Source organism: Phyllostomus hastatus, unplaced genomic scaffold (assembly GCF_019186645.2).
Source record: "Phyllostomus hastatus isolate PE091 unplaced genomic scaffold, TTU_PhHast_1.1 phas_contig_5, whole genome shotgun sequence".
Taxonomy (NCBI): Eukaryota; Metazoa; Chordata; class Mammalia; order Chiroptera; family Phyllostomidae; genus Phyllostomus; species Phyllostomus hastatus.
Window position 1 is genome coordinate 730865 of NW_025333897.1, and position 13161 is coordinate 744025.

Consider the following 13161-nt stretch of genomic DNA (forward strand, 5'->3'; position numbering starts at 1 on the left):
TTTTTCTTTACACAGGGAAAAAGACTCTTGAGTAGGTGGGGGAACAGCTAGGGAGCCCCCTATGCAGACAGCAGAAACCAAGATCTGCTGACCTCAGAACCAATGTGGTGGGTAAGATGTTTGCACATGCCATCTGCAATAACACCACGTATTTTAGTGAAAAGGGCAACCTCTTCCTGTTTCCAATCTTTCAGATCTCACAGGGAAAAAGTCTGCATTTGGTGCTACAAGTCTCATCATTTCACTGATGTTCTTCTTTAATGGAAGAGCACAGCAGGGACAGGCCTATGCTTACTTAGGCTTGGCAGGAAAAAGCATCCAGAGTCTGTAACACAGAGTAAGAGTCAGGGGTTTTTGGTTTTTTTTTTAGATTTTATTTATTTTTAGAGAGGGGAAGGGAGAAACATCAGTGTGTGATTGCCTTTCATGCACCCCCTACTGCAGACCTGGCACTCAACCCATTAAGCCACACCAGCCAGTGCTTAACACTGTCTTACTGTATTTATTTTTGTGGCTAATCTTCTACTTCTGGCAAACAATTGAATTTTCCCACCCATATGGTACAAGAAAAGGTCTTAAGTAATATAAAATTCTCCATTAGGTGTGTGACAGATGGCTAAGGAAGGTCCTGAGTTCCATTTACCCTTATCCATAGTTTTAGCTGGAAACAATTATCTAGCCCCAAAGTGCATTTCCCAGGCTCCCCCGCAGCTAAAGCAATGAAGATGAATTTGGGTCTTCTGGCTGGTGGCGGCAGGCAAGAGAGGTCAGCTGTGATTGAAGTGGCCACACTCCTTTACTAGTGTCGGGTCTGTACCTTCCCATGTGTGATGGAATCAGTTTGGGCCTCCTGTTAGCAGCAGCAGCAGCGGCACCTTTCTGAACTCCAGACTGAATGAAGCTCAGTCAAGGGTTACAAACCTGAACTCAAGTGTCTCAAATCCAGAGTGCTGTTCCTACCACCCTTCCAGTATTTCATGAGCACCCAATCCCCTCCCTTCTCCCTGAAGTACCTAGAATGGTTGCTATGGGATTGTTGCTATAACAGAAGGTACTTTTGTGAGGACTAGAAAAAAGTGAAGGATAATCTCTTCCTTACCACTCTATGTTAGACAATTACAGGAACAAACATACAAGCCCACGAAGTGAATGGTGTGACATTCCAGGTAGCATCCTTATGTAACAGAGAACCTGCCCAACGGTACAAGGTAGCCTGGGTTTCACTTTGCTACACTGAATGCTGGCTGAGATAAAACAGAAATCTGCCAAAGTAGTAAAGGTGACTTTGGCTTGGACAACATTACTACTACATACTCTATTTTCCCAAGGTTGAGAGGTTCAAAAATTCAGGATATTCTGATATGCAGAAAAGAGAACCATGAAGAACAAGAAAATAAAAACGACAAATGGTTTAGAAAATCAAACATCAAAAAAACACTTTAATTCCAACCTAACAGCACCAGGTGCAATGTCTGGGGACAGACTCTGGGTACAATGCTGTGTGACCACTCACTCACACATGCGGCTCCAAGAAGGCCCCAAACGGGGACTTACCTTCAGGGGGCCGAGCCAAGGGGAAGAGGGGAGGTCCCAAATAGGGGAGAGGGGGCAGGCATGGGGAAAAGGTGCTACTTCTTGGCAAAAGAGATCTTCATGGCATTGTTCTGGGTGATCTTGAAGCCCTGTAGGGCGTCACGAGCTGCCCCTGCCTGAACCTCATTGTCAAACTCCACAAAGGCGATGTCGTGCCGCCCTGGAACCAGCCGGACCTCCTTGAAGCCAGGGAATCTGAAAGGAGGGGAAAGACCAAGAAGATTTACAATCAGCATTTCCCTCTAATGTTGTGGCATCTGGTGGACAGAGGACAGGACGTTTGCAAAACATCCTACAATGCAGAGGACAACCACAATAACAAAGAATTACCTGGCCCAAAATGTATATACCACTAAGTTGAGAAACCCTAATAGAAACAAGTGCATACAATATGAACATATCACTTAATGAGAAGTTTTAACACAAATACCCACCAACCATAATCTAGGTCATGCTACCAAACACTGCTCTCCCCACCACCTACTCCAACTGTATCCCACCTACCTCTGCTCCAGAAACCACCACCACCCTTTTAGAATTTGCTTTTTCTTTCATCTCCCTCTTCTCATTCCCTAGTCCCTTCCCTAACCACTAGGCAACCACTCTCACCTTGACTGGGTATCCTTTTTTCCATCAGTGTTCTTACAAAATGTTTTATTCTGTGGGCGTGGTAAATGTGTGTGTGGTATTATGAGGTCTGTCTGGATAAATTCCAGCCATTGTTAATATAACGAGAACTATTTGTGAAACCTCAATGTAACCTGGCAGCCAAGGAGAGTGGACTGGAATGTGCATGCATGAACAATGACAACTTCACTGTACTAGTCAGTGTGGGTGGCAGACCCCACTGAATGAGCATGTGCATTGTGTGGCTGTTGTATTCAAAATAACTGAGTAGAACAACACACCTGTATCAAATTATGCATTAAACTTGAACATTCCTCCACAGAAACTATTTGGATGATTCAGAAGGCCGCAGCTACGTACAACTGGTGATTGGCAGCTTCAACAAGACAACACACACACTCACGCATCATGTCTTTTGTAGTCTTTTGTTGAAACATCAAATCATCCAGGTGACTCGGCCTCACTACAGCCCAGATTTGGTGCCCTGTGATTTCTGGCTTTTCCCAAAACTAAAGTCACCTTTGAAAGGGGGGAGATTTCAGACTGTTTGTGAGGTTCAGGAAAATAATACAGGGCAGCTGATGGCAACTGGGAGAACTATGTGAGGTCCCAAGGTGCCTACTTCAAAGGGGACCAAGGTGTCATTGTCCTATATATAATGTTTCTTGAATCTTCTTCAATAAATGCCACTATTTTTTTCATATTAAATGGCTGCATACCTTCTGGGCAGACCTCGTATTTTTGTTTACCCAGTTTCTCAAATCTCCTCTCAGGACTATTACACCATGCCCGAGGCACTCTCCGTTCCCTCTAACTGCAGCACAGGCACGGCGGTGAGCATCGCCCTCTGACTTCTCCCCTGACCTGAGCAATCCTCCACCATGACCACTGTGAGGAAAGTCCCCTCTACACCCCCTTGGGGCTCATATTAATAATTTCTTTAGTGCCTTTCTGGTAATAACAACCCCCCCATGAGAACATGCCGCTCCCGAAGGACCTCCTTCTTCCCTTCCCAGAAGAGAAGAGGAAACAATAGCAGCACCTAGTGCAGAGCCCCAGTTCCTACTTCATGGGTGTGAAAGCCCAGGACGCTGTAAAGTCATCACCACTGTCAGCCATGCACAGACGGTGGATTTGCGTGTTGGCTGCTCCACTGTCCTGTCAGCCTCCAGGAGAAACAGCAAGGCTGGCAGAGGATGCTCCTCCAGAAGGAAGCAGCACTAAAGCACCTACCTGAATCAAGGTGAGTGGGCAACCATTCCCATAAACACATTTTATATTCATACACTATATATTTCTCTAGGATATATAATCAGAAGCAGAGTGAGCAGGTGAAAGCACACCCCTAATTCACTAAGCAGTGAACGGTTACCCCGAGCAATGCCCATAGGGTATGCGTGCCATCAGCAGAGTATGGGGCTCAAACCTCTCCATCTCCCACACTTGCTGTTTCAGTGTGCTGACTTCTGCTAGTCTGGCCAGTGTTCAAAGAGATCATGTAAGTCTTCTTTTACATGTATTTTGCATCCTACAGACCGGAAAAATGAGGCCCCGAGTCTCTCCACCCCTACCCCCATGAGGGTGGAGGATGGCACATACACCCTGGCCACTACTGACCCCCAACCTCATCACCTCCACACCCCATGGGCTGTGGGGTCTGGCCTCAACCTCCTCCTTTCTTGCCTGCAAAGCCTTAGCAGGAGCCAGGCTCCATCAGCAGAATTCTGAGGCCTGTCCCCATGTTGCCACCTCCTGGCCATTGCCCTCTGGCCCCAGCCCCACTTACTGGTTGAAAAGCATGGAGAGCATAAGCTCATTGGTCTCCTCTGGCAGATTGGTGAGGAACAAAATGTGATTTGGTGGGTTTTCTGAAAGCTGTGGGAAAGAGATAGGAGCCCATGAGTCCAGAGGGGGATCTGCAGCCTTCTTATTCTCCTCCTACAACCCTGCTCAGTTGCTTCCTAGGCCCCCGCCCCCTAGTGCTGCCTGTCTTACCCTGCTCTGCCCCCTCTAGACTGTGAGCCACATGACAGCACTGCTACACCCAGAAGCGGTTGCTTGGCATAAGTTCAATGAATAAGAATCGAGGTGCTGGCCTCTGGTCCAGCCTCATCCTGACCTTCCGAGGCTCCTCCAACAAACATGCCTGTCACTTACTGCCCCAGGGCCTCATCTCTATCGCCCAGCAGCAGCTCCTGAGGAAGGCCTGCCCAGACCACCTGACCTACAACAGTGCCCCGACCAGTCCCCTTTGATTCCCATGTCCAGACTATTTATGAGATCCCAGGGGGACCAGACACTCACAGGCTGAGCAGGTGGCATCTGTCCTGGCATAAGCTGCTGCGGTGGCATGGCGCCTGGTGGGATCTGGCCAGGTGCAAGGCCTGGAGGTGGGATCATGCCAGGGGGTGGCATGTAGGGAGGCTGGCCTGGCATGTGGTGCATGATGCGGGGCGCCTGCGTCATCGGTGGCATGCCCTGCAAAGAAAGGGAGTGCTGGACTGAGTGCGGCAGCCAGCAAGTGGGAGGAAATGTGCTTTCAGAGTCACTAGGAGGCACAGAGAAGAGGTTATTAGAGGAATGAGACAGGGAGAAAGGCCCAAAGGATACCAAGAAAAACAGATAGAGCAAAACAGACCCAGGGTCAAAGACATCAAATCAGAAAGTTAAAAAAAAATCTAATATATAAAAATTAGCCAGTATGACCTAACTTTGTTTACAAATGAGTGGGGAAAAAAACTGGAAAACTTCTAATTATTAACAATTGCTAACTAAAAAGAGTAGAAATAAACACTATTAACGAGAACGCTATACTTTTGCTTCTAAAAATAAATTTTAAGGTAAAACCAAAGAAATGGATCCAGAGACCTACAGAGAAAAAAAGAAAGAACAGAAACAGAGATGGGCCCCGGCTGGTGTGGCTCAGTGGACTGAGTGCCAGCCTGCAAACAAAAGGGTCGCTGTTTCAATTCCCAGTCAGGGTACATGCCTGGGTTGTGGGTGAGGTCCCCAGTGGAAAGCGCACGAGAGGCACCACACATTGATGTTTTCCTCTCTCTCCCTCCCTCCCTCTCTCCCTCCCCCCTGTCTAAAAATAAATAAATAAAATCTTTAAAAATAAAGCAGATATGGACAGGGAGGATCAAGGCAGGTACAGAAAGAAATGAGAGGGGCAGCAGTGAGGGGAGGAGGAGACAGCCCAGTGGCACACAGCACATACACTGAGGGGACGGAGGGGCCAGAGCGAGAATCACACCTGAACAAAGGTGGACAGAAAGCTGGGTGAAGAGTAGCGACAAGGTAAGAGTGGGGAAGCTGGACAGTAACCTGGACACCATTCCGGATGCCAGTGTGTGAGTTGGCATCAGTGCATGCCTAGTTCAGTGGGTCCCAGAGACTTGGGACTGAAGTGGATACGATTCATCCATCTCTTCTTTTGTACTACATGTTTCTGTATCCTGTTTACAGAACACCCCTACTTTTCATGCCCTCACCAAGGCCACAAAGACATTTTCCTCTACAATATTTATTGTTTTAGCTGTCACACTCAGATCAATCTCAAATTAACTTATATCTAGTTGAGGTAGAGCTAATTTTTTCCTTATAGACATCCAACTGGCCCAGCATCATTTACTAGGAAAAAAACGCCCCTTTGCCACCGGACTGCAGTGTTAGCTTCATCGTTTGTTGAGTAAGCACACATGCGGAGCTGTGTCTGGACTCTCTCCTGTCCCACTGGTCCATCTTCCTACCCGTGCGCTAATTCCACACCATCCTGACCACTGGAGCAGCACCCCCCACCCCGATTTATTCTCACTTATCTTTCTTTGCCTTTCCATAGACACGGAGAAACAGATGTCAGTGTCCCCAGGATTCCTGCCAGGGGTCTGATTAGAACTGTGCTGACTTTTCGTCAGTCTGGGAAGAACTGACATCTGGACAGTGGGGAGTTTCTCAGGCCCTCTGCAGAGCCTACCTCCAGTCTCTCTCAGCAGCGTTCTGCAGTTTCAGAGAGGGGGGTGGGGGTTGCTCACACCTTTTGTTGGATTGACCCCTCAGCTATTTTTCAGTTTGCAGTCTACTTGTGTGTGGCTAACATGTAGAAATAAAACTTTTTTTCCCCCATATTGACCTCATACCTAGCAACCCTGCTAATAAACTAAACTCACTTATTAATCCTAACTGTTGATTAAGTAGCTTCCTCAATTTTCTACACAGAGAGCTAACATCAAGGTCAGGGAGAGAGAAACCAGAGACTGAGACACAGGAAAGAAAGATCTTAAGAAAAGAGTCTGGCAGGCAGGGACAGGCACCCAATCTACATAAGGAAATAGAAGGGGGAGATGTCTGAAACCCCAAGCAGAGACCCCTCCCCACCCCACCGCATGGCCAGGCCTCCTAGCAGAGAAGTGCCTGACGAAGAGGGCCCTAGCTTACCGGGACAGGGCCTGGGACAGCCCCCACTACAGGGGCGGCTGCCCCACCCTGCACAGCCTTCTTGGCTGCTGGGGTCTCCTGGCTCTTGGGCTTCCTCTTCTCCCGCTTACGGTCCCGCTCCACGAAGGTGCCCTTCATCTTGGCAATAATATCCGAGTCAGTCTTGGCATACTGGATGCGCTGCCAAGAGAGAGCCAAAGGGTTCAGAGTGGCTTTCAGAGCCAATTGCTTGGCTGTAAAAGCAGACCTTACCAGGAGCTCAGTGAGTGATATGAAAGAAATCACTGACCTTCAACATCTGTAAAGTGGGGTTGTGGTATTTCCCACTTCAAAGAAAGACTACAAGGACTACTTTAGTTAAAGTGACCTGAACAGTACCCGACACATGGCTAATTGGCGTTCAATGAGTGGGTTATTAAAATTTTGAAGGGAAAATGGGACAGCCCTGAGCATCAGGCCAAAGGTGGACGCACCAGGCAGCAAGCCAGGACAAGAGCACTTGACAGGGGGTTTCCAGTCATCCCTGCATTTAGTCTCCCAATCTAAACTTCATCCACTCAGCTGTTTGTGGGAACTCAAAAAGCTCTGCCCTCATGGAGCTTCTTCAGTGGGGAAGAAAAGACAAAGATTAAGAAGTGAACTGGAAAAACATTAAGTATTGAATTTTCCAGATAGGGTGTCCAGGAAAGGCCTCAACGAGGTGACAACAGTGTAAAGACAGAGAGTGGGAGCCTTGCAAACATCTAGGGAAAGAGCATGCTAGCAGAGGAAATAGCCATCAAAGAGCTAGGGTTTGCTCAGGGTATTCAAGAAGACCAAGGAGGGCAATGTGGATGAGGAGGAGGAAAGGCATAAGGTCACAGAAGCAACAAGGACCCTGAGGACCATGGGGAGGACTTTGTCTTTCCCTGAGAAAGCCAGGAGCTGTTTTAAGCAGGGGAGTGTTTCACAAAGAGTACTGTGGCCACTGTATGGATGGAGAACAAACAAACTGTGGCGAGCAGGGGCTGAAGCAGGAGGGCCAATGGGCAGACCACTGCCACAGTACTGACAAGGAATGGTGGTGGCTGGGACCAGGTCGGCAGCATGGGAGGGATGAGAAATAGGCAGCTGGTGGGTGTTTTGAAAATAGAGTTAACAGGACTCCCTGACAAAATTCACACATACCTAGGTGCTCAATATGGTTCAAGCAGTGACTTGGGAAAAAAAGTGGGGGAAGGTCAACACAGAAAGATTTATGGTTTATTAGCTCTGACCAGTATGGCTCAGTTGGTTGGGAGTTGTTCCACAAAGTGAAAGGTTGCTGGTTTGATTCCCAGTCAGGGCACGTGCCTGGGTTGTGGGTTTGGTCCCAGGTCAGGGTGCATACAACCTAGGAGCAATCGATTGATATTTCTCACCATCAATGTTTCTCTCCCTCTTTCTCCCTCCCCTCCCCTCTCTCTAATAATAAATAAGTAAAATCTCTTAAAAAAAAAAAAAGGTTTATGTTTTTTAAACTTCGAGAGTTAATTCCTATCAACTCCAGAAAGGTCACTGGAGATGTGGCAACTCTGGGCCTACAGACTCAGAGGTGGCAACAAAGGAGTCAAATCAATGGAGATGAGAGGGCTCGAGGCTGCTCTGCTGCCCCAGGGCCCACACTCACCCACATGACCCACCTCCCCCACTGAGGTCACCTGCCTGAGACCTGCAGGCACTGATGCTTTGCTGTCATCTCCCCAAGAAAATTGGTTCAGGGAGGCACATTTCAAAATCTATTAAAGAAAAGGCCCAAAGAACCAGAGATGTCTGCCAGTGATCTGGCAGAACTGCAGCTCAGGGCAGGGACTTCAAGCCACTCTAGAACTCCAAGGCTACAGCTCCCCTGGCTGTCCATTTGCCTTGGAACATCTGCAGCCCACCCAGTTTGCCCAGCTCTGTGCACTTCTGCATCCCAGCCCTAACCCCCCGACCCTGGGCTGTCTCCATCTGGTGACAGGCTCGTCTCTCTCACAGCTTTGTGGGTCTGAGGGGGCAGCGCTGGGGGCTTCCTTAGTCACTGTGTGTCCCCCTACGCCAGTACAATGAACAATAAGTGCTATGAAGAGCCAAGAGAAAGTCCTGTCCTTATGGGGCTGCATTACAGGTAACAGGAGGTACAAGCCCACTCAGTCTCCAGCAGCACCTCACACACAAGGGCACGCACATGCCCTCCACACCCACTGTGCTCACCATGGGCTTGTCGTAGAACGGGAAACCCTGCATGGAGCGCAAGGCATTGGTGGCACTGCTGACCTCCTTAAAGATGACAAAGGCCTGGCCCCTCATCTTCAGGCTCCGTGACACCAGGATATCCAGGATCTGGCCAAACTGGGAGAAGATGGCATACAGGGACTTCTTCAGCTCTGCAGTGGGGAACACAGGTCACACGTACAGATAGCATATTGCAAATTCAAGCAGTTCTTTTCCTTGGAGCACCTGGACTGGGCCTGTGCCATGTGACTCTAGCCAACTTCTCCAACCTCATCTCTCCCCATACTCCACCTCACTGCGGCATCTTCAGTCGCACTGGCCTCCTGACTCTTACTTAGCCCATCATACCAATTACGCCTCAGGATCTTTGCACCAGCCACTCCCTCTACCAGCAACACCTTTCTCCTAATGTATACACAACTGTCTCCTTCTAGTCACCCAGGTCTCACAGGCCTCCCCTAAACACCGTCTGAAGAAACGGCCTCCACGTCACTCCCCTCCTCATACCCTACTTGCTCTCCTTCCTAGCATCTTCTACCTGCTGACATCATCTTTGTTTACTTGTTGTCTAGATTTCTTTCTGAAGAGAAACACTGGTTCATCACAATATCTCCATGCTCAGTTCTGACTGCAACACACAAACTTCTCCGAAATTATTTGCATGCATAAAGATACCACTGTTTCATGGGAAGTCACTAAAGACTTCATTTTGGGTCTGGTCTCTTTTTCACCAAGTAAAAACTCCAGAATTTTAAAAAAATATTTTATTTACTTCTTTTTAGATGGAGAGGAGGGGAGGGAGAAAGGGAAACATTTATGTGTTTCTCCCTCGAGCGCCACCTACTGGAGACCTGGCCCAGAGCGCAGGCACCAGCCGACTGGACATGAAACCCACCACACCCTTTGATTCACAGGCCATCACTCAAGCCACTGATCCACACCAGCCAGGGGAAAAACTCCTGATTTTTAAAAAATAACATCTCTTGATTTGTTAAAACAAAACAAAAAAAGAGGCCACTAAATTCTTACAACTGCCCCATGAGGTAGCAACTTTAACGGTCCCAATTTGGCTAACATGTAAACGGGTTTTCAGAGAATTTGTTACTGACCCAGGAGTGTCCCCAAGGGTTCTGGGAAGCCCCTACAGAGCCAGGACTGGGACAAACCCAAGTGCATCTAAACATAGAATCACCACACCTCTCTAGTAAACTACCTTACTTGACAGCAGGAACAGAATACAATCTTATGCAAAGTGGGTATCTGAGCTGAAGATACTTGGTGAAAAACATACTAGGCAACAGAAGAAAACAAAATATGTAGGGGTGGGAGGAATAGAGGGGAAGCAAAAGTGTTTTGAAGCAATTAACCAAAAAAAATTCTGATGACATTCCTGGGTTTTGTTTCCATTCTCCATCCCTATGAACCCAGTTTGGGCCTCAGTTGCCTCCCTAGACCTGGACCTCTCCACATTTGCCCACCTAGCCCCCTCCCTCCACTGTTGGGAAGATCTTTCACAACTGAGTTCCTTGCCTGGCTCTCCAGGCCCTCAGGACAGAGCCTAACGCCTCACCCAGCCCACAGGCCCCAAGAGCCACCAGTGCACTGCTCACTGGAATCTTCTCTGGAAGTCACAGGCCAGTAGTAGGCCTCAGGCACACACACAATTTACTTGCAGTTCCCAGAATGTCCAGGGCTCTTGTGGCTAGACCAATGATATTCAACTTTTCCCATCTCGTGGCACACATAAACTAGTTACAATTGTGTGACAAACCAAAGAATATATTTTTTGCCAACCTGACGCCAAAAAAAAAGGTATAATTTTGATTCATTCACACCAGACAGCTATTATTGTGTTGGCATTGTCATTTTTTTATTTGACGATCTATGAAAAAAAGAGATCAGTACTCTTGACTAAATAGTCAGCAATTGCATGTTTTAAAAATTCTTGCAGCTCACCGGTTGAAAAACTGCTGCCCTAGACATTTGCACATGCTGGTCCAGGTTAGGAACATTCTTTTCCCTCGTTGCGACATAAATACTATATGGAGCGTCAACCTAGGTTATATGTGGATTTTCTACTGTGTGGGTGGTCGGTGCCCCCTAGCCTGTGTCGTTCAAGGTCCACTGTACTGCTTCCTCCACCTGGAAATCTTTTCCAAACTATCTCCTTTTCTGTGAAACTTAATTACTCCCTCTTTCTCAGTGCCCAATCTCAGCCCTGTGCTCCCCCTGGCTACTCTGGTTTATCACCATCTCCTAGCAGGTCTCTCATCCCCACGGGACTTGTGGCTCCATGAAAGTAGGACCAGAACTGTCCCAGTCACCAGTGTGTCCCCAGCACCAAAAAGTACTGCCAGAGCAAGATGCCCTAAAAGCACACAGGCAATTTACATGCCTAATTTTGTTTTCAACAGCAAGTTTGTCAGTAACCTCAAACTTAATCCAACAAGCTTCTTTGGTTCTTCCCACAATTTTCCTGAGGTGATAATCAGAGCTAACATTTATCCAGCCCTAATTGCTGGATATCATAAAAAAGCACCATGCCCTGGCTGTTGTGGCTCAGTGAATTGAGTGCCGGCCTGTGAACCAAAGGGTCACCAGTTCAATTCCCAGTCAGGGCACATGCCTGAGTTGTGGGCCAGGTCCCCAGCACGGGGTGTGCAAGAGGCAACGGATCTATGTATCTCTCGTATGTGGATGTTCCTCTCACCCTCTTTCTCCCTTCCCCTCTCTAAAAATAAATAAAACCTTAAAAAAACAAAACAAAACAGCACCACATGGAGTCTTAGCTAATTTAATCCCCAAAACATCCATACAAAGAAGTTAATATGATTTTGCCCAGTTTTTAAATATAGTAAATATAGTTCAATAAAGATAATGACTTGCTGAAGGAAATGAAAAAATGCCTGATGTTAAGAAACAGCTTCTTTAGCAGAATTCCACACTGATGACCTGAACCTCTTTTCTTTGCTGTGTGACCTTGGGGAAGTCACATCACCCCTGAATCTGCGTCCTAATCTGAGGAATTGGAACAATACCTACGTCCTGCAGGTTTGTTGTGAAAACTTTGAAATTAAACATTTTCACTGTGGGCTATCATTGAAAACACAACACTGACCAAGCCAGTCCCAGTTCTTGACCTCACAGGCCAGTGAATACACAGACCCATGACAGACCAGAATCATCAGGACTTTGCAGGGTGGGGGGATGAAGCCTATGGGAAATCAGGCAGGCTCCTCTTGAAAGGAAAGCAGATGGGGAAGGCCTCCTGGAGGAGAGGGACTGTGAGCTGAAACCTTTAAGGATGAGCGACTGTGACCGGGTTAGTAGACGGAAGATAAAATAAACAGGGGTAGTGTTAAAATCAAAGGAAGCAACATGTGCAAAGACCGAGGGGTTAACTCTAATATTTTGTCTGAAAGACATGCCCGAGGAAGAGAAGTGGATGCTGGTGATAAACGAGGGGGCCGGCTCGTGTGAGACGGCATGAAGTCTGCACTCCGCTGAGAACTCACCGTCCTTCTTGATCTTCTCATTGAGGTTGTTGATATAAATAGTGTGGTTGGGTCGGGCCTCGGGAACTGCCATGTAGCAAGGTGCTGCGGTAGAACTGAAAGGAAAAAGGTACCTTCAGCCCCGGGTTTCTAAAAATCTTTTATCCGAACGCGGGCTTAACGGGTTACTCGGGGATCTTCCTTCCACAAGGAAGTCAGGCAAAGTAGGAAGGAAGGAAAATGGTCCACAGTTTGGAAAACAAAGCGAACGCAGGACGCCAGTTCCCCTCCCGCGTGGTGAGGGAAATCTCCAGAGGTTGGTTTACTACGAGTCCCAGGCTGCTCTGAGCGACTTAATAGGTGGAGCGTACTAAGTGGTGATCCCCATTGGCCCACGAGCTCGCAGGGCGGCCAGGAGAAGAACCCGGATGTATGTGCCAGTTAAGGAAAGAGGGCCAATTTTGTGAAGACTTGGCCACGCGCAACGGGAAAACCGTTTCCCCACACAGGGCTGGTAAAGACTCGGGTGCCAGGCGCTCTGGCCGCCCTTGGGCGCCTGCACCCACTATTACTCACCAACACGGACACAGGTCCGAGAACGAGCTGTAGGTACGTTTCCGAACGCCAAGACCGAAGCACCCTCTCCTGGCTCCGCCTTTATTGTGTTTCAAGCCAATCCCTGCGCGGTAACTTGATAACTTGACCAATCAGAGTAATCTTTCCCGCCTTCGCCAATCAAATCTCGGGCCAGATCTTGCCAATCAATCTCGTCATA

The 13161-nt window shown here is 48.0% G+C and overlaps 1 protein-coding gene across 1 annotated transcript; it reads right to left on the reverse strand.

Moving 5' to 3' along the window:
* Positions 1-1410: 1410 nt before the first annotated feature.
* SNRPA (small nuclear ribonucleoprotein polypeptide A) lies at positions 1411-13054 on the reverse strand. Its single transcript, XM_045846685.1, has 7 exons — positions 12963-13054; positions 12408-12502; positions 8872-9044; positions 6658-6837; positions 4525-4698; positions 4007-4095; positions 1411-1788 (listed from the first exon to the last, which is right to left on the reverse strand). Exons 2-7 carry the CDS (start codon positions 12478-12480, stop codon positions 1629-1631), a joined length of 849 nt encoding a protein of 282 aa, XP_045702641.1. The 5' UTR covers positions 12481-12502; positions 12963-13054; the 3' UTR covers positions 1411-1628.
* Between the last annotated feature and the right edge of the window lie 107 nt (positions 13055-13161).